At 35.1% G+C, this 20,058-nt stretch overlaps 1 protein-coding gene across 1 annotated transcript; it reads right to left on the reverse strand.

Annotated features, from left to right (window-relative positions):
- Window positions 1-219: 219 nt before the first annotated feature.
- Window positions 220-19,565, reverse strand: LOC104080478 (sperm flagellar protein 2-like; the record flags this gene model as incomplete). The annotated part of the gene is made up of 11 exons (XM_009582880.1): window positions 220-342; window positions 2,640-2,805; window positions 3,589-3,772; window positions 4,740-4,900; window positions 7,385-7,522; window positions 11,646-11,784; window positions 13,610-13,651; window positions 15,545-15,653; window positions 17,434-17,681; window positions 18,554-18,657; window positions 19,492-19,565. Coding segments are annotated over 11 exons (1,488 nt in total), but the record flags the coding sequence as incomplete, so codon positions are not given.
- Between the last annotated feature and the right edge of the window lie 493 nt (window positions 19,566-20,058).

Below are 20,058 nucleotides of genomic sequence, written 5' to 3' on the forward strand. Positions count from 1 at the left end.
TGAAAAACACATTTCTATTTTAATATATTTACCACAAAATCACTGATGACTACCATCCTAAAAAAATTCCTGATTTCTCCAAACACTCCTTCCTCTCTCCTCCTTTTTCTTACTTATCCATCCATTTTCCCTGGAGTGTCTGGCTAGTTTTAACTATTACACTACCTAAGTTAGGAATAACAATAACCCCACAATATAAGTAACCAAATAGTAACATACCCTCATGTTTCAAGGCACTGAAATATTCTTCCTTTATTTTAAGTGTCAGTTCTCGTTTCTTTAATTCTTCTGGGGTTATAGGAACTGGACTGACTTCAACCACAGATGAGGTAGAAGGTGGTACTGCAGGAAAACAGACCTCTCACAGTCTTTGGACTTTTCTGATAAGTTTGTCTATCTGTACAGAGGCACCCACAGGACAGCACATTTTTTTAAACCAAAATGGTATTTTCCACCTTACTTGATGTGACTATTTATGAGAATACAAAGGTGGTTACTCAGGTGTCTTATGTCCACATAACATATTTAGATTTCTTCAAATGTGATTTACATTTGCAAGACATGCTAAGATTAACACTGCATAAAATTACGCCAGCATATGCAACTGTATTAAAATTGGTTAAGTAACATCCTAAAATGTATTTCTGAATGGAAAATCATGACTGAGTAGGTGTGCCTCTGTTGTGATCCCAGATGGTCAAAATGTCCTCTTTGACCCTAAGAGGGTCAACCAGCCCATAAATAAACCTCTTTTGAATGATAGCTGTTCCTTCTGGAGGAAATTAAAGTTTAGCAAACTGTAGTAAAAATGCTATGTTAGTAAATATCATTGGTTACCATCATAGCAGTGAAAAGAACAATAATGCTATTTTTAAAAAATCATAGTATGTCAGCAGAAAAAAAAAAGAGAGATATGTTATTTCATGCCTTTCCAAGCCATTCTGTCAGCTGCTTTTGCAGCTTGTTTTAACTTACCTACCTATGAACAGATATTGTAAGATTGTGGTTTTAAAGCATGCTTTTAAAGATTGCATGAAATTCTGCAGTCACAACACTTTGACTATTACTCAAAAGTATTAAAATATTTGTAACTGTTTTGTCCTAGAAGAAGAGCAGATGGAGCTGTTACGGAAAAAAAATAGGTCAAATCTAGAAGTGATAAAATCACATGTGATAAGTTCTATCACTCAGTTACTAGCCTATAGCTGTATCCTAGCGAATTCTTCTGTAACAGGAGCACTACAGTAATACTGTATTTGGCATGAAATCAAAGTTGATACTTCAGTTACAGGTATATCAGTTGATACTTCATCTTTTACAGTGAGAATGCACAGCTGAGTTCTAACTGCAGTTCTGTCACTTTATAGTTTTGTGATTTCAGGTAAGTCATCTAGTACCAGGTCTGAACAAAAATTTAGTTCCAAGAAGCAATCCACAAACCCCAACCTAGCCACTTAGCATACAATAGGTGACAGCTGCTGATTTTTTATCACAAAGCTTTTCTAGAGATCTGGAAATCTGCTACTCTCTTGGCTAACCACACACCTAAGACCCCCCAGGGCTCACAAATTAGATATCCATGTGGCTAAGTATTTGCAGGGCTACACTTGTTCACTGTACTATGAGCAGAATCAGAGAGAGACCACTGAGTACAGTGCAAATAAAATGTCTGTAAAAGAGAAAAAGTCAGCCGCTTTATGCATATGAACTCTGTAGTTACAGCTTTTTCACTTGGAAATGGAGTGCCTGAATTTCAGGCTACCCTCACATCTGCAGGGCTTGAGCCCCTCTCTTGCTATGTAGAATGTCTTTACAAAAGATACAAGGTTTAGGCTACTAGCCTTGCTTCCTGCTGGAGCTATGACATTTTGCAGAAAGAAGTGGAAGTCACTTAAACCACTACCTGCTCAAGGAAGTATTTATGAAAAAATGTATAAACAGCATTGCATGCCAGGATTCCTTCCAGCAGACTCCCTGAATTGCTAGGCTGAAGAAATAGGGGGGTTTAGGTCTGCTTCTCTTTGGCGAATAAATTTTGTACTCCCACCTGGTTGGACAGATCCTTGCCAGGCCTAAGAGCAAGATCTACCTCAATGGAGTCTGCTCTTTTTTAGGACTACATATGCCATTAGATTTTATGTTCTTTATTACACTATGTTACAGTTATATATAAAAATGATGGCTGATAAATTAATTCCAAAATATCTTGGGGGATTGGATAATTTATCCATGCTATTCCAGTACTTTTATTTTAATATTTGAAATATTTTGACTTACGGCTGGAAAGTAGGCAGAATTTAATGGAATTTTATTTAATTTGATAAACTAGTTCTAACAATTCAATTCCAAAACAGCACATGGAGAAAAATTAATATTTACTTTCTAGGTTCTGTTTAGAATATTTATTCCTACAGAGTAATAACAACAACACATATGATTAAATAAATGCAATTGCAATTCAAAAGCCTCTGCACTCCTTTATCACTACCAGCTTTTCACATTGATATGTCACATTTGACATTTCAAAAGACTAATTAAATCCAAATTAAATGTCTTGGCTGATTCTTTTCTGTATTACTGACATATTTACATTTCAGTAATTTCAAGCACTGCTAAAACAAAGTCTGCATTTCAAATACCTTTCTTTTTAGTAGCTGATTTGGGAGAAAGCTTTTTGGCATCTTTGGCATCTTTCCCAGTAGCTTTGCCTGATAGTATCTTCGAAGATTTCAGATCTTCTTTCAGTTCTAGCTGCTGACGTTCTTTTTCTTCCTCCAGTTCTTTAGACTGTATTTCAGCTGTTACCTTTACACCATAGTCACACATAGTAAAGTACATAGAATCAACACTGTGCAACTACTGTTTTAAATAGCCTATACTTGCTGAAAGTACTTACTGAGATATACACACATAAATAAAACAAAGGAGATATTTGAACTAATTAAATTTATTATGTTTTGATTATTTATCAAAAATAAAATTCTACAGCAAAAATGCAAGACAGAGAGATAGTGGGTTTAATTCTTGTAACCCATTACCTGTACTCCAGGAAAAGGGAGAAATGTAAGAATCAATAGTATGCAAAGTAAGACTACAGCTACACTATAAGGGTACAGAAATTCACTTATTTTACAATGTTCAAAGAGAAAAGAAAAAGCGAACCTAGAAACCAACCATTTGAAAAACCTACCTAATTTACTTTTAGCTATATATAAAAAAGAATGTAACCATAGCTTTTGAAGTTGTGAAAGGTTTGAGCAAACATTGCATCACAGGATAATACTTGTGCCTCTTCTCACGCTTCTATTGAGGGATAAGGGGGAAGTAGATACATAGAGTCAACATTCAAAATATTTCTCTCAGTAATGCAATGAAAGGTTCAGTTACAAATACAGAGGTACTGATAATACACAGATTCCAATATTTTCCTCACAGAAACACAAACATATTCAATGGAAATATCAGTGGTGGATCAAGAGGCATGAAATTGAGATACACAGCGCGAAGGCTGTGAGTTTAGGCTGCCTACTGAACGGGAGGCTTTGACTGTCCGATCCAGAAATGTTTAAGTGAATAAAACATTCTTACCATATTTGATACTGCTGTTACTGCTGTTTGCCATGTATCAGTAATAAGATTTTCATCTTTCCCAAAAGTGGCCACTCCATTTTCCGAATTCTCATCCTTAGCACTCTTCTGTAGAGTTACCTTGCTTTTTGACTTGGTAATATTTATTTCTGGTGAAGGCAGTTTCCAAGAAACTAGAGGAATCCTTAAAAATAAAATATAAGGCATAATTCACACGCCCCTTTATAAAAAGTGTTAATTTATAACTACATTGGAGAATATGCTAAGAAAATGAGAATGCTATTTTCAAAATTTGCCACAGCAGCAGCAAAGGGATGAACTTTCCTTCTGACCAAAAGTGGCGAAACGTGTGGATGACAAGAAAACTGTCTAGTTTAATTACAGAAGCTAAGGAATAATAATAGATGGATAAAACTACGTCAAATGATTGCGTGATCTGCTGATATATTCCACATGGGCTAGAAGCACAGACTCATTACTCAGATAGTTTCTAAATGAACTGTAATTATTTAGAGCAACCTGATCTAGTTGAAGGTGTCCCTGCCCATGGCAGGGGGGTTGGACTAGATGACCTTTAAAGATCCCTTCCAATCCAAACTATTCTATGATTCTACGATTCTATTTAAAAAAGCTGTCATTATTGACAGCATTTTTGATATTGTGAAATTATTTGATGGTATCCCTTACCTTTTAATATGGCATTCAGTTCTGTGCATCTTTGTAGGCGGCTTTGATTTATATTTGTCTTTACATAACCCATTTAATTATGTTTGTTGGTGCAAATTTTAAACCTGTTAATGTTTCATAATAATATTTAACTTGGTTATGTGAGGATTGTGCTGGAAACTGTCAGCAACACAGAGGAAAGTAGGAAACATTTCTATAGCAGATTTCTTTCTAAGGCAGCTTTTAAAATGTTTTATAATTCAGAGATACATTAGTGAAAATTATATACGTAAATCAGTAGAAAATCAGGGATAAATTAAACCTGTAAGATGATTCAAGATTCATCATTTGACTATAATCCCTAGTTAAAAATTCTTATTTCCCCATCCTTTGAAAAATACACACATATATTTCCACATACACCTACAAAGCTATCAGTGGATTGTATTTGTTGGTATTTGTATAATTTAATAATGCATTTCTACCTTCTTGATTTGTTTTGATCTTCTTTCTGCTCTACATCAATAATATTTAACAATGGGATTCTAGTAAAATCTTGACCATCATCCGTTGGGATTTTTCCTTCCATTGCCCTATAATAGTCATGAAGAAGTCTCTTTGTATCTTGGAAACGATCCACTTCAACCTCAAGAAGAAAGGACAGAAAGATTGCAACTCAAAACAGGACAAAACAAATTTCTGTTACATTTTTAAATACATGATAGCAGAGGCAATTCTAAATCTTAAGAGTTTGAGGGAGAGCAATAAACATAACCATATTTGTTTGAAAATTTATAGTTTATTCAATACATATCTCTACTTGCGTCTATAATGTCTTCACACTGGTATTTCTAAGGTTTAAAAAAAAATCTTAGTTGTTAGAATAGGAAATATTATTTACAGTAAATAATGTTTGATGTATTAAATTTAATTACAATATATTTTGATGTATATGTATTTCTATAGTAGCAAGTATACTGGTACCAACAAATTATAGGGATCTTTTTGTTAAAAAGAAATAAAATCCTTAATAGCATAAAATAAAAAGTGATGGAGAAAATTTGAAAAGTCATACAGTTTTTTCTGGACCGAAGAAATCAACAGACTTTACACACCTAAGTGTCTTGACGATTTTTTTTGTGTGAATCATCTTGGAAGAAATCAAGTAAGATTCAAAAAACATTTAACACCTGTCATGTTTTGATTTATTGATACAGTATGGTGTTAGTTTCTAACTGACAAAACAGTACTAAATATTCATGGGAAAATGCACAAAACCACATTCACAAAACGAAGGATAAAACCTTTGTGGTGTAAACCAGCACTTATCCATAAGTTAAGGTGAAAATATCTTCTAGTATAACAATGTGTACACAGAAAGGTGGAAAGAAATCTGATAAACGGCATTTATACAAATCTATGTTTATACAGTAACAGAGCCACCTGGGGAATATATGTGACTTCCCACAGAAGAACCCACAGACGGATAGCTTAAGACCAAAGAAGCCTATTTGTGGCTGCTTCTCAAACAAAGACATAACATACAGATAATTATTGTATTTTTAGTTCTGTAGTTTTAGCATTAATAATTCGTTTATTTTGGGGAGTATATGCTAAGTAAAGAAAGAAAAAATGGTTTCCTTTGCTTTTTTTTTTAGGAAAATAAAAGCTTATATATGGTTAATACATGTATTTGTAATTTTAAATGGCTATTCTGCATTTCCACAGAAGACAGATTAAATTAGATTCATAGTGAATCTCCTCTGGACTGCATCATACATGTCCATGAAATTCTGCTAGAATAGAATTAGGATTGTAAAGTTATACATGAACATAAAAAGAGAAAAATAAAAGATTTAAGCTCAGCAATATTACTTTAATTTGGCTCCCTTATGCATCTAATTCAAGATATATTTTTTTAAATATTCTGTCCTATAAATACCCTAATTACAGGATGAATGCGGTTCAGTTACTCAGCAGTTATTTGATACTTCGACCTCTCTCTTTAATCAGTGGCCTTAAGTCTTTACTTAGGGCATTATTTAGGCTCTTTGAAAACAGAGCTAATAATTTCCTTACTACAGCAACTGACTACTTCACAAACTTAACTTACCACAACACTCATATGAGATGAGAGTGGTTCCTTTATATGTTTAAACATATAAAAACAACACAGAGGATTAAAGGGAGGAAGCCCATCCTAAACTGCTTAGGACTGATTTTTCAGCCAGATTAGCATCACATGGCATGTGTTTAAAGCATTGTTTTCATTTTCTTCCTTAAAGTTGCTACAACTTTCACAGAATGGTCACTCAGTTTACAGAAAAGCCTGTCTAGTCTAGACTAGTCTAGTCTAGTCTAGTCCAGTCCAGCCCTAAAACCAAATTTATGCACCTAGAACAGCAGTCACAGGGAAATCTTATTTTACTTCAGGAACTGAAGTAATCAATGGTCAGGCTGAATGAGACGAAAGACTTAATGTAGGGGAGGGGAGAGCCAACTAATTGAAGATGGTCTCTTGAAAACTTTGAAGTTAGATATGTGAAAGCTGGGTTATATTTTAATGGATTTTCTCAAGAGCAACAAATGACATCATATTCTCAAAAACATTCCTTGCAATTTTTTTTTTCAGTCTGTAAGTAAAATTTCAAGCCACATTTGTGAAGTTACAGCTGAAATAATTTTGTGATATGGGAAATAAGGACAACCTTAGCAGCAAGTGGGTCTACAACAGCAGTGAATTAGGTAATTTCTAAACTAAGAGCAGATGTTAATATGATCACAGAAGGATAAACAGCTCTAACATTTCTGTTACAAAACTCAGATGATTCACTGGACTGATAAAACTGCAAAAAGTAGCACTATACACTACATATTGAAAGTTTGGAGGGTTGGACAATAACAATGGTATTTTTCTTAACCTTTTCTGCCTGCCAAACGTATGGAATGTCACCTACTTTTTGTCTCTTAACTTTCTAGATAAATTCAGAAGAGGCATGAACATCTGCTTATCTAATTCTCAATCCCTCACTTATTTGGAGCCAACCATAAGAAATTTCTCTGAGGCTTACAGTCCTCCAAATCTAATTCATTGTCCCCTTCCATTGCAGACTCTGTAGTAGATCCATACCTGCATAAGTGAAAAGAAATGGTTCATTGCAATGCCCCTATGATCTGGTAACCAGCCATCATTCATGATATCAGTACGTTCCTGCTCTGCTTCTTCCCTTCTGTTATCACAGATATCCCAGAGAAGATCTCTTAGGTCCTAAAACACAAAATCAAATACGAGAAATAACTATGAAAGAAAACTTAAATACCTTTTCTTATATGTATTATTAAAAATTATATTTTTTGCCTATGCATACGGCATCTTTCCAGTGGGGGCTTTTTCTTTGTTGTTATAAATGTCAAAGCCTGGTCAACAAGTCATGTGCTTACAGGGAGCTGACAGAAAGTAGCTGTAACAAATGTGCCAGAGAGAAGAATACAAAGGTATGAGATGAATGTGTAGGCTGCCTTGCTTTCCTCAGTCAGATAAGACCTATCTAAGCCAGACAAAGAAGTAAGAATATGACTAGCTAAGCTCCCAACTGCACCAAGAACCCTCCACTTGAATGGTTTGCTAACTGATAGACTTATAAGAAGAATAAGGGGATGTGCAATATGAAAAATTCTGAGAAAATTATGTCAGAGTTCAAGCATTCTTCCAAATTGGATAGCTCCATGCCATTTTTCTTTAACGTGCTTTATAACTAAGGACTCTTCAACTAGTGACTATCTCTAATAGCAGCATTATGTGGCTCACTGACAGCACTGAAGACCTACTGAGCATACAACATGCATGCAAACCCTCTGTTCCCCATTGCCATTTCTGCACGGAAATAGGGTGACAGACCTCTAATAAGAGGCAATGGGAAGAGAAGAGTGCTGTTAAATGCAGTGCTAAGGTAGGCTAAGATGAGCTGTCTCTCGGGCTCCAAGCGGTTCTACCCCACCTGACCTGTTTTGGGATAAAGATAAAAGGTGTTGCAGACTACTAGCCCTGCAATGAGGAGCTTAGGCTTCAGGTGATAAGTGACTCCATATTCACCAGGTCTTGGTCTCAGCCTAATACGTCAGATCCTATTTCTCTCCCCCCGTCCAAAGACTTCAGACAAATCCAGTTGTCCTCTGTTGGACAAAAGCCACAGGGAAGCTGACAAATGAGTTGTTCTTGGGCTACCTAACACATCAGTGATGGCTTAGATGGAAGGCAGCAAAGGTGAAGGCTATCAGATATTCATGGTTGTCCACATTGTAGGATATACATGTAAGGATATGCTACTGAATAAAAAAGATACAAGCATACATCTTACCTGTTTTGCAGTGGTGGGTGGACCTTGGCTGGCTGCCAGGTGTCCACCAAGCTGCTCTATCGTCCCCCCTTCTCACAGGACGGGGAGAAAATATGATGGAAAAGCTCATAGGTCAAGATAATGATGGGGAAATCACTCACCCATTACTGTCACATGCAAAACAGATTTGACTTGGGGAAATTAATTTAATTTATTGCCAATTAATAACAGAGCAGAATAGTGAGAAATAGAACAAAACTAGAAACACCCTTCCCCCACCCCTTCTTTTTCCCAGGTTCAACTTCACTCCTGACTCTTCTACCTCCTGCCCACTAAGTGGCGCAGGGAGGAAGGAGAATGGGGGGTTGCGGTGAGTTCATTATGCGTTGTCGCTGCTGCTCCTTCCTCCTCATGCTCTTCCCCTGCTCCAGAGTGGGGGATACAGTCCTTCATGAAATTCTCCAATGTGGGTCCTTCCCATGAGCTGCAGTTCTTGAAAAACTGCTCCAGCATGGGTCCCTTCTATGTGTGCAGTCCTTCAGGATCGTACTGCTCCAGCATGGGTCCCCCATGGGCCACAGGTCCTGCCAGAACACCTGCTCCTGCGTGTTCTACAGTCCTCCTCCACCAGAACACCCTAGGCTCCTCTCTACAGGCTGCAGTTCCTGTCAGGTGCCTATTCTTGTGTGGGCTCTCCACAGGCTGCTGCTCCCTTCAGGGCATATCCACCTGCTCCAGCGTGGGGTCCTCCACAGGCTGCAGGGTGGATATCTGCTTCACTGTGGTCCTCCATGGGCTGCAGCGGAACAACCTGCGTCACCATGGTCTTCTCCACATCTGCTCTGGTGCCTGGAACACCTCCTTCTCCTTCTTCTCTGACCTTGGTGACTGCACAGTTGTTTCTCTCACATTTTCTCACTCCTCTCTCACAGCTGCCACAAAGCATTTTTTACCCTTTCTTAAATATGCTATCACAGAGGCACCACCACTGTTGCTCAGCTTTGGCCAGCAGCAGGTCCTTTTGGACCCAGCTGACAGTGGCTCTGTTTGACATGGGAGCAGCCCCTGATGTCTTCTCACAGAAGCCACCTCTGCAGACCCTCTGCTACCAAAACCTTTCCACATAAACCCAATACTATACAAACAAAACAAACTGATATTTTGTACAAACTGATGTACAAAAGCTCTTTCCAGTACCTTTCTGAGACATGTAAGGAGGAGCATTTTCTTCTTTGTCCTCATGTTATTCAAGACACAGTTTTGATTTTTTAATTCAAGTCACAGTGAAGATAACTGGAGAGGGAAACAGAGAGCTATCTTCCTCTGGAAGAAGCTAAAAGCATGTTTTATGTGTCTCTCTCCCACCACTCTTCCTCTTTTCAAAGTGAAGCAAGCAGCTTCTCTCTCCTTCTTTCCTTGTACTCGGGTGAAAAAAAGAAAAAATGGATGCATGTGCTAAGTCTTCTCCTATCTGGAACAAAAGAAGTAGTGGGACCAAGTGACTGACCATGTTTAATGATAGCAATGGAGTGAGAGGGAAGTTGGGAGAAATTGCTGAAAGACAGTGTAACAAAGATGGGCTGCTGAAGTGTATTTTATCCACAGTGTTCTGAGTTTGGATCTTTAGGATGCCAAAGCCTTGACTGCCCTTTGGGCTTTACGCCTTTGAGGAATTTTTCACACATCATAAAACGGGGTGGATTTTTACATTTTCCAGTTGATATCAGAGCAATTTGGTTTTCAGGTTTCACAGCTGGCAGCTTCCAGTGTGGATAATGTTTCAGAAAGGGTCCAGCTGAGATGATAGAATTGAGCAGTCTGGGAAAGCTGAAAACATTTGAGGAGAAACATTCCACAGATTATCACTGTTTTCATTTCCTCTCTCTCTTTTTCTAGCGTCAAGGAATGATAGATGACAGAATTCTCACATTCAGGGAGGTACAATGGGCAGGGCTTAAAAGCACAGAGGAAGTATCATCTTCACATTCACCCACAGGTTTGGGATCCACAAGGACTAGAATGGGTCATTCAGAAACAGAAATTCTGGAAATAATATATTTACTCCAAACTGCCTTATTTACTGTGCTTAGCCTTATCACAGTATCTGAGTTTCACTGCATCATATAGGACTGTCACCTCCTCTTAACCTAATTTGAAATGGACAATGTCAAACATGTATTTCTATTAGGAGTGAAAGGCCAAATACTTTAAATTTTAGCTTTCTAAAACATAGGACAGATGGATTCCAGTCTTTTTATAATTCCATTTAGTAGAAATTAGGAATATGGATGATGATTTTTAAGTCCTCTACTTCATTCTATAATTCTAAATAATGCTACAGATGCTTTTTCCATCTCAGTGAATTCATCCATGACTTCACCAATGTTCCCTTCAACTAACAATGTTGCCAGCATTATTTTTCCCCTTTTCTGGGAGCATTTCCTGATATGATTTCAACTAAAAATCATGTCTGTTCTGAAATGCGAATCTGATAAATTCAAAGATAGCTCTACTTCCTGCCTATGTTAAATCTGGCTCTGAACTTGTTTGGACCTTTACTCTTATGGATTTTTGTGAAGAACAAAAAGACATGTAAGACCTAGCAAAGATCTACCTGAGTCAAAACATTTCAAAGAAATTCTCTGTACTTTGTATGAATCAGTTTTAGAAAACATGTATTACCATGTATTATTTATGTAAAAATTAAATAACTGCCAAGATTTGTTAGAAAGTGATAGAAATGTCCAAATTTGTAAGTAAAATCTCTGAAAACCATAAAACATAAAGAAAAAGAAAGCAAAGAAATATTTATTTTACAATGTGCCAGAATACCACAGTATAACCTAAAAAAAGAAGTAAGACAAAAGAAAGATATGGCCAAAACCCAGAGAAATAATTGTGAAGAACACTTTATGTACAAAAGGAAGTGAAATAGTTTAAGAGCAGTGGTAAAAAGGAAAAAAATGTAAATAATAATATCATTCATGTTACATCGAGCTTGTATATGATGAAATAATACTTTAGGGTATATTATAAGTTTTGCCATTTACTTACAGTAACTCTTTGGTGCAGTTCTGCTTTTGTTTCCTCATCTTCTCGCAGGTCATCAGCAATTGAATTAAAATCTGATTGCCACTGAGATACAAACTCCTGCTTAAGATCTGGATGCTTCAAATAACCTTGGAATTTTATTCTGTAAATTATGGTAAAAATAATTTTGGTATTAAAAGATATACAGAATGCCACAGGCAAAATACAAAATACTAATATTAATGTAATAAGCTACTATTTCTACTCACCTAGCATCTGCTAAGTAATAAATCAAAGAGTGCTGTTCTTCCCTTAGACATCTAAGTATATTTTTGATGGTATTCATATATGCATCTTCTACCATTTCCCAGTAAGGAACTAGAAAATCAGGTATCTCCTGTGGATTTTTTAAAAACATCAAAGTTAATTGATATATTTCTTGGTAACCCATTTAGCTGTAGCATCAGCAAATACAAGAAAGATTATTTCATGAAATCATACTACTGATTTTTTTTTCACTATGTATTTCTTTTGATTTACAACTATTTACAACTGATTATAGACACTGTACCAACATATAGTTTATCCTGTGCATTTCTTTGGAAAAAAAGTGGCAGCACTCAAAATGAATGGGAACTCCCAGCAGAACACTCCAGTATCTGTGGTTTTGGATATACTCATAAATTAAGTGAAGATACTAAGCGAGTACTTAAGTATCAAAACGTGGTGGTACACAACTGTTGAAGCTGGTAAAAATCTAAGCTGACTGTGTAGTGTTGCAAAAGTGACATTTGACTGACTGACTGTCAGGAAATGCAAAATAAAGCCCATGGATAGAGGAAACTCAGCATCTGCGAGCTAATTGCAGTCATGAAGGCAAAACTGGCAAATATTAGGAAAGGAATTACAGAACAAAATACAAAGCATCATTATGGACCCTTCAAATCTACATCTCAAATACGGCATGCAGTCCCAGCTCCCCATTTACAAAAATCTACAGTAGAACTAGAACAGACAGACAGATGGGCAAGAATCATGACTGAACATATGAACTGCTCCACATAAGGAGAGTTAAACAGATTATGACTGGATTGGAGAAGCAAAGCAACACTGAGCAAAATAAAGATGTAATAGATGCCTGTCACATCTTAAATTACTTCAGAAGGTGATTATAGAATTATTATTCATTGTATCTCACAATACAAGAAGTAGGGTCATAGAATGACCCAAGCAAACAACAGGTTTAAAGCAAAGAGACAGAAATATTTTTTCAGAATGAGCATAATTATATAGGCTATATCATGGAGACCAAAAAGTAAATTGCTTCAAAAAAAGCAACTAGACATAATCATGGAAGAAAAGTCTATTGAGAGTTAGTAAACACAAAGATGCAGATACAAAGTCATCTCAGGAAACCCCAAAATTTCAGACCATTAGAAACTAGGAAGATGTCCTCAGGGAAAACATGTTAGAAAAAAGTATCCTAGGAGAAAGATCAGTGCACACTCTCCCCATTCTTACATTCTTTCTACAATTGGCCCTTGTCAGAGACAGGAAACTGACCTACTAAGTCTATGCTAGTATTTCATAATACTAAAAATTATTATTATTATTTTGGCATCCATGTACTATTCTTCATCATCATTGTGAAGAATTTAGAAAAAAAAAATGATCAAAATTTTAAAGTGTGTTTCCTTATGTTATGTATTTTAGTAGCAACTGTTATTTGTATTTTTAGATATTTATAATACAGTACTAGTGTATCTTTCATTGAAAAATATTGAAGAAAACAACACACAATGAGACAAAAGGTTTAGGTAGAATATGCATAAAATACTGAGAAAAAGCTATACTTTGATATCTAAGACTTTTAATCATGAATGAATGTACCTTGGGAAGTGGCTCATCTACATAAATCCATTCATCTGATCCTGGTTCAGTTGGTGGTAGTGCCACAGGGATGGGAGGAAGCAGATCTTGACTTGTACTTGATAAAAGCTTTTTTCCTGGTGATATTTCTTGAGCAGACCCTTGTATATGAACATACAATTAATAGCACATAAAAAAAACAACTCTAGTTTTCTGTCAGGTGTGATATTTCCAAGAATTTTTCATGAACTGGAAACCTTGTGCAGGAGTAGTGGTCTAAACTTTTACTGTTAAGAGTCCTTTTCAAGCTAATTTTTTTTTTTGGTGGTAGAAGACACATCAAGACTTTCTTGCAATAATTATGAAGAAAAAATCTGATTACTCAAAAGTCTACTAATCCTGGTTTACTTGATGCGTCTTTTCCCCTGCATATTTAATCTTTTTTCCTTTTTTATTTTTAAATGATTCTTTTCTTTTGGGTAATTAAGACGAAAAATGGAATAAAGATGCACCAAAACTCATGTCAAAACCACTCCAAGTTATCCATGTTTTTAAGCTGCTGCCGATAAATGTATATATGTTAATGGCAAGTTAGTCTTTCTTATACCATTATGCTCTCCCATATAGTGAAGATGCTAGCTGTAATATTTAAACCAGGAAGAAAGGACTGAATTTAGTAATCACTTCCACTTCGTGGAATTTAAATAAATCCAATTGACATTTTTTAAAAAATATTTTAAAACTTTTTCTCAAGTGATCTTTACAACTATGTGAAATTGGTCCATACCCTCTGAAAAGGTAAAAACACAACAGAAAAGTTCAGAGTTCTGGTACAGTTATCACTAACTTACACATCCCCGAAGTCCTGCAGTGCCAGTGAAAATGTATATTTCCATATAGTTTTATATATTAATTATCAGTGTTAATTATAAAGAACAAAGTCTTTTCTTACTGAATTGTAAAAAGTAAGATCAGGAAAACTTACTTCTATTCTGGTTTTTTGCAATTTCTTCCATTATGATTTCCTTCACTGTTTCGCACAGGAGACTTTCTTCTGTCTCTGCATTGACTTTGACTAGAATATTTTGATGGACTGAAAACCATTTCTCTAATTTTGGCCACGTGTCTAAAAAGCCTGAAATTCTATAAAAATCATATTCATGTATAAAATTAAAACCTAATTAATGGAAAATAAAACATTTTCCCACATTAATAAACAAAAGAAAAAGCAGACCATCCAATTTAATACTAAAACAAATCCAGGCAATATTTTTTGCAAAATAATACTCTATCCACATCAATGCCTTCATTTTCAACATAGGAAAATTTTCAAAATCCTACTGTTAACTAGTCTTATATATAGTCTTATACAATCCTACTGTTAACTAGTCTTATATAGTCTTATATAAGACTATAGTCTTATAGTCTTTCTTGTCACAAGCTAAACATACTTTCTTATATCACAACTAAAACAATAATAATCAATAATCTAGTAGTCTGAAATAGTTAATAGTTTCAAATATTTAGAAACAAAACTTGTTGTTCTTGGTTTTGCTCTTTATGTAAACTTCATGTAAACTTTATGTAAACTTTATGTAAAGTTAAACATCTAATGATTCAATAAAAAATACAAAACTAATTCTTTTTTATAAATGTAAAAGTGGAAGATACCATTTAGAAAATTTGTAATTCAAATCAAGTGCATTTCACTCAAGGGCAGTCACATGATGTATGACATAGCTCATATATATATATGCATAGGTACATATATATACGTGTATGTATATGTATGGTTCATGCAATATATATCTGAAAAAGAAATCCTCCTTGGAAAAATACCTTGGAAAAGCAAAACACATGAATTCTTATCTCCTAGGATTATTTATATTGTGCCGAAAATGAAAGTACTCTTTAGGCTCCACATTAGAGAAACTCCTAAGTAAACTCTTAACATTAGGCATGTCAGTACTATCATGGATCACGTATGAGATTTAGATTAATTACATGCATAAATATCTGGCTGAAGCAACTTTTTTGTACTTCATATAACATACCTATGTAGCACCTGGTCCCTGGCTAAGTCAATCTTCTCTTCTAGGGTATCAGCATCTGAATTTTGATTGTTGTTCTCCTGTTCAGTTTGAGATGACTTTAATTTATCTGCTGTGTGGAAAACAGCATATATAAGCATATATTGAAAAAGGCAATTATGCAGGTAGTTGTTCGCCCGAAGTAAGATAATCATTAAAAGAAAAATTTCAGTGTCCCCTGATCTTACATTTCTTCATTTAAAAATTGGGTACCAAACTTCCTAAAAGAAAAGAAAAGTCAGAGAAAATCATAGAAACATAAAATTAAGCTGGAAAGGACCTGAAGACAGTGTCTTGCCTCTTCCTCTGTTTAAATGAATAGCCAATTATAGCACTAGCATTTCCTGATGGATGCTTTGCAGTCATAGAAATCTCCAGTTGTAGAGAGGGAGCATTCCTGTGGGTGGACTATTTTCAGGCTTATCTATTCAAACAGTTAGAAGGTATTTTCCCAGTCTCATCTGAATCTTCCTTGAAGTAACTACTCCTTTTCACAACAATGGGCAGATATTCCACTGCATTGGAAGACAAATTCTCTCTCTTTGAGTCTTCTCTAAATTTTAAAAAACCTTTAATTGATTAGAAATAAGCCATTTTTTATAGATTTCCAATTTTTTTATTGTTCTTTAGACTCTTTCTATCACCACATTACATCTTAGGAAATAAATTCAGTTTGGATTTCTGAGATTATAGCATGCATTATCACATTTTCAAAGTGTTTCGGCAAAACAAGGTCTTTAAATTAACAAGAATTTCAAGTGTCTATACATTTATCTTCACCGCATTGTTACCAGAAGCTCTAATGATTTTGCCTCATCCTCACTCCTACCTATACATAAAAGTTAAAGGTAAATACTGCTTTAATTCAAGCCATGTGCCATGTAAATGCTGCAGTGAAAACAATGAAGAGGAATCTCCTCATAATTTCGACAATATGGGACATATTCATGAAAAGAACTTATGTTTCGCCAAGGTGAGTAAGGGCAATTAAAAATGTTTGTTCTGGAAGTGAAACAGCCTTCAAAAAGCCTGTGATGCCTTTGCCTTTGTGGGCCAAAATTGACAATTTCTGATTGTTCACTGACTAACTGAAGACACGACAAAGGCAGTAATTAATAGGGAATAAATGTTGGCACTTCCAGGGATTGAATGTTGGCACACTCCTTTGTTTATCATTTCCTTCATCACTTTCCAAATGTGCCTCCTGGAGAAAAATACTATTTACACATATTCATTTGTAATGAGGCATATTTCTGCATCTGTTGTAACTTGTGTTTTTTCCAGACACTGTTTTATGTGATATCTAACACCAGCTACTGTGCTATCTCAGCTCCAGTAAGAATTCAGTACAAATACAAATAAGCATATACACATGCACTTGCACACTTCTGATCTGCCTTTGACTGAAACAAATAAAAGTATTTGAAATGATCTGGAAGCATTCAGGTGATCATGCACAATTAATGAAGTGATACTGTGAGATGTAGAGAAATTGTGCAGCAATGCTATTTTGCTCCAATAAGTAAAATTTACAGGTATATCTGGTAAATAATGTTTGGGATTAATGCATTACTTTATCTCTAGTCATGTACTTTTAAACAGCTAAAGTTAAAAGGGGCCTTACAAATGGAGAAGAAAGGTGTCAAGAAATCTAAACAATTTCTAATTTCATAATTGTCAGAGAAAAATATGGATATTATATAATTTAGTATTTTTAATTAAAATATGCAGTTTGCTATTATGTTGCAAAGTACTCACAATTTAGTCATTTCAGTATTATAACAATCTTTACATTCCCCTTACATCACAACATGCTTGTCATTTTACTTTGCTAAAAGTAGTTGGAAACTTACGCTTCAGGTTAGCCACACGTTTCAGTACCACAGTGTCTGAAATATCCAATAATACAGAAACATCAAATGCAGGTGAAATAACAGGAGACTTGTTAGGAGCTCTGGGATCTGTAACAAGTGAGAGCTTTCCAGAATTTGTGTCTTTTGCTTCTGGATCAATGCCCGTATAGGCTTTTTCAAATAACTTTGCCTGATTAATTGTCATTGGAAACCCATCCACAATCCATCCCTTCTCTGGTGGTGTTTGGCTAAAAGTAAATGAAGAACCAGAATTATACCGTGAATTGATAGCATAATCATAACACCTAAAGAAGAGCTTGCCCTAACAGTCTTTCATTCGGAATTCAGTATAGTAAATATCCTGATGAATACAGAATATGACAGACATAAATTAAAACTTAAACTGTAAAGTAATGGATTTTAAATTGAAAAATAACATCAAGCCTAACTAAAAGTGAAAAAAAGCAAAAACAAAACAAATTTTGTAATTTTGATACATAGTTTTCAAAAACACTCTGTATACAGACCATGATCAGAGGTGTAATTTCACTATTTTCTCTACTAACTTTTGCACTGAAGTAACAAATCGCAAAATCTGTTTCGTAACTTTAAAATATAATAATGGGAGTCATATAACTTAAATGATATTCATGTGGGAATTTAAGTGCTAATTGCACATCTCAGGGTAGTTGGATAATTTTCTGTCAAAGAAGAGTACACAAAAATAACTAGTAACCTAACTGCTGAAGTATGAATGCTTGGATTATACATTTCACAAAATCTAAAAGAAAAAATACTGGCACATGCTGAATAGCTTCCAACTAATAAACAAAATAGAGACATTAGTTATATTTAATGACTATGTGATAGTCATATATTTTTACTTACCTTCAGCAGTGTACAATAATGTCTGTATAATTTAGGGCTAGAATCTACTGCTAGCATTCTACTGCTAGCATAAAATGAGCATTAACTACCTTCACTAATTAGCTCCACTTTCCAAGAAGACGACTCCACTGTTCAAAAAATACCTTAATAAAGAGAAATGGCTGAATCTGGACTACAAGCTGGATTATTACATTCTAAATAACTGAGGGAAAAAAGCTATACAATTTCATACTTAATGGCTTCCAATAGGATGTCAATTAGTAATTCATCAGGAATACTTCTTCCTTTCTTCAACAATTTCTGTGACGCGGCGCCAAGCTGGGCACGTACAGATAGCTGTGGGAGAGTGCAGCGTAAGACTAATATGCTCAGAATGTTCACAACACTCACTGTTAAAAACAGTATGATTCTACTTTATATATTACAAATTATATATTATTTATTTCTTTAAATTCAATATTTATTGTGTTGTTTATTTATATTTACTATATATTGTTACCTATAATATCATTTCAACTGATGTAAAATAGTTTCAGCTGATGTAAAAGAGGCCTAATTTAATTGAAATCTCCAATTGATTTCCATCATTACACCCATGAAAATGCCAGACAGAAACAAGGTTGAGAAACAAAGGATATGAAGGCCAAGAAATAAAACATCAAGTGTCCTGGTTCTAAGGTTATTCTGATTTTCACTACCATAAATCCACTACAGTAGCATTTAACTTCATTAGTTCTACAGGGATTCTTTTATATCTTAGCTTTCAAAGTATTTTCCAGTGAGCAATAAAGTCAAAGAGATCATTGTAGAATTAAGTATTTTTGAACATTGAACATAAATAAAAGAAACCTTGTCATGGGATGAATGATCTGCTTAGCAGCAGGATCAGGAATACATTTTTGCTAACTTAGAAATGACATAGAAAGTACCGTAACTCACGTAAATGTGAGATTTAACAAGAAGATATAGAACTTTAACAATATGTACAACTCTAACCAACATATACAGCAATAGATTTTCATAATAACCCCTTTCATATTTCATACAGAAAATGCTTCAGTGAGGTCAATAAATTAATTCAGAATGATGAAAGGGTGTCACCATTTAAGTAATTTAATCATTTTAACTAATGCATCTTTACACAGTAGAAGCTAAAATTGGATTACAAACCTTGGATAGGCCATCCTGACTGTTATCTGATTTAAATTCTTGCCCAGATGGATCCTTTTTGACAGGACAATTGCCTAAAATAGGTACATTAGAAAGTTTGACAATTCTACTACTGTAATATTTATTACTATAGATAAATGATAAAAGTATATGCCTCATTACTGTTCTTTGAACAAATCAATACAGAAGGTATATACAATTGTTACAGTCATAGGATCATTCATTAATTCAGGTTGCAAGCAACTTCTGGAGGTCTCCTAGTTCAAGTTCAACCTTCTGCTCAAAGTGGCATCAGTTAAAAGGTCAGACCAGGTTGCTCAGTTGTTTACCCAGTGTGATCTTGAAAACCTCCAAGGATGGAGACTACTACCTCTGCAGGCAATCTGTTTCAATGCTTGATGGTTCTCATGGGGACAAGGCCTTGTCTTATGTATAGTCAGAAGGGCAACAGGAAGGGCTTTTACAGGTATCTCCACAGCAAAAGGAAGGTTAGGGAAAATGTGGGCCTGCTGAAAAGAGAGATGCAAAAGACTGAGGTATCCCAAGCCCCTGAGGCTAGCAGGAAAG

The sequence above is a fragment of the Fulmarus glacialis genome, unplaced genomic scaffold, assembly GCF_000690835.1.
Source record: "Fulmarus glacialis isolate BGI_N327 unplaced genomic scaffold, ASM69083v1 scaffold10530, whole genome shotgun sequence".
Lineage (NCBI taxonomy): Eukaryota > Metazoa > Chordata > Aves > Procellariiformes > Procellariidae > Fulmarus > Fulmarus glacialis.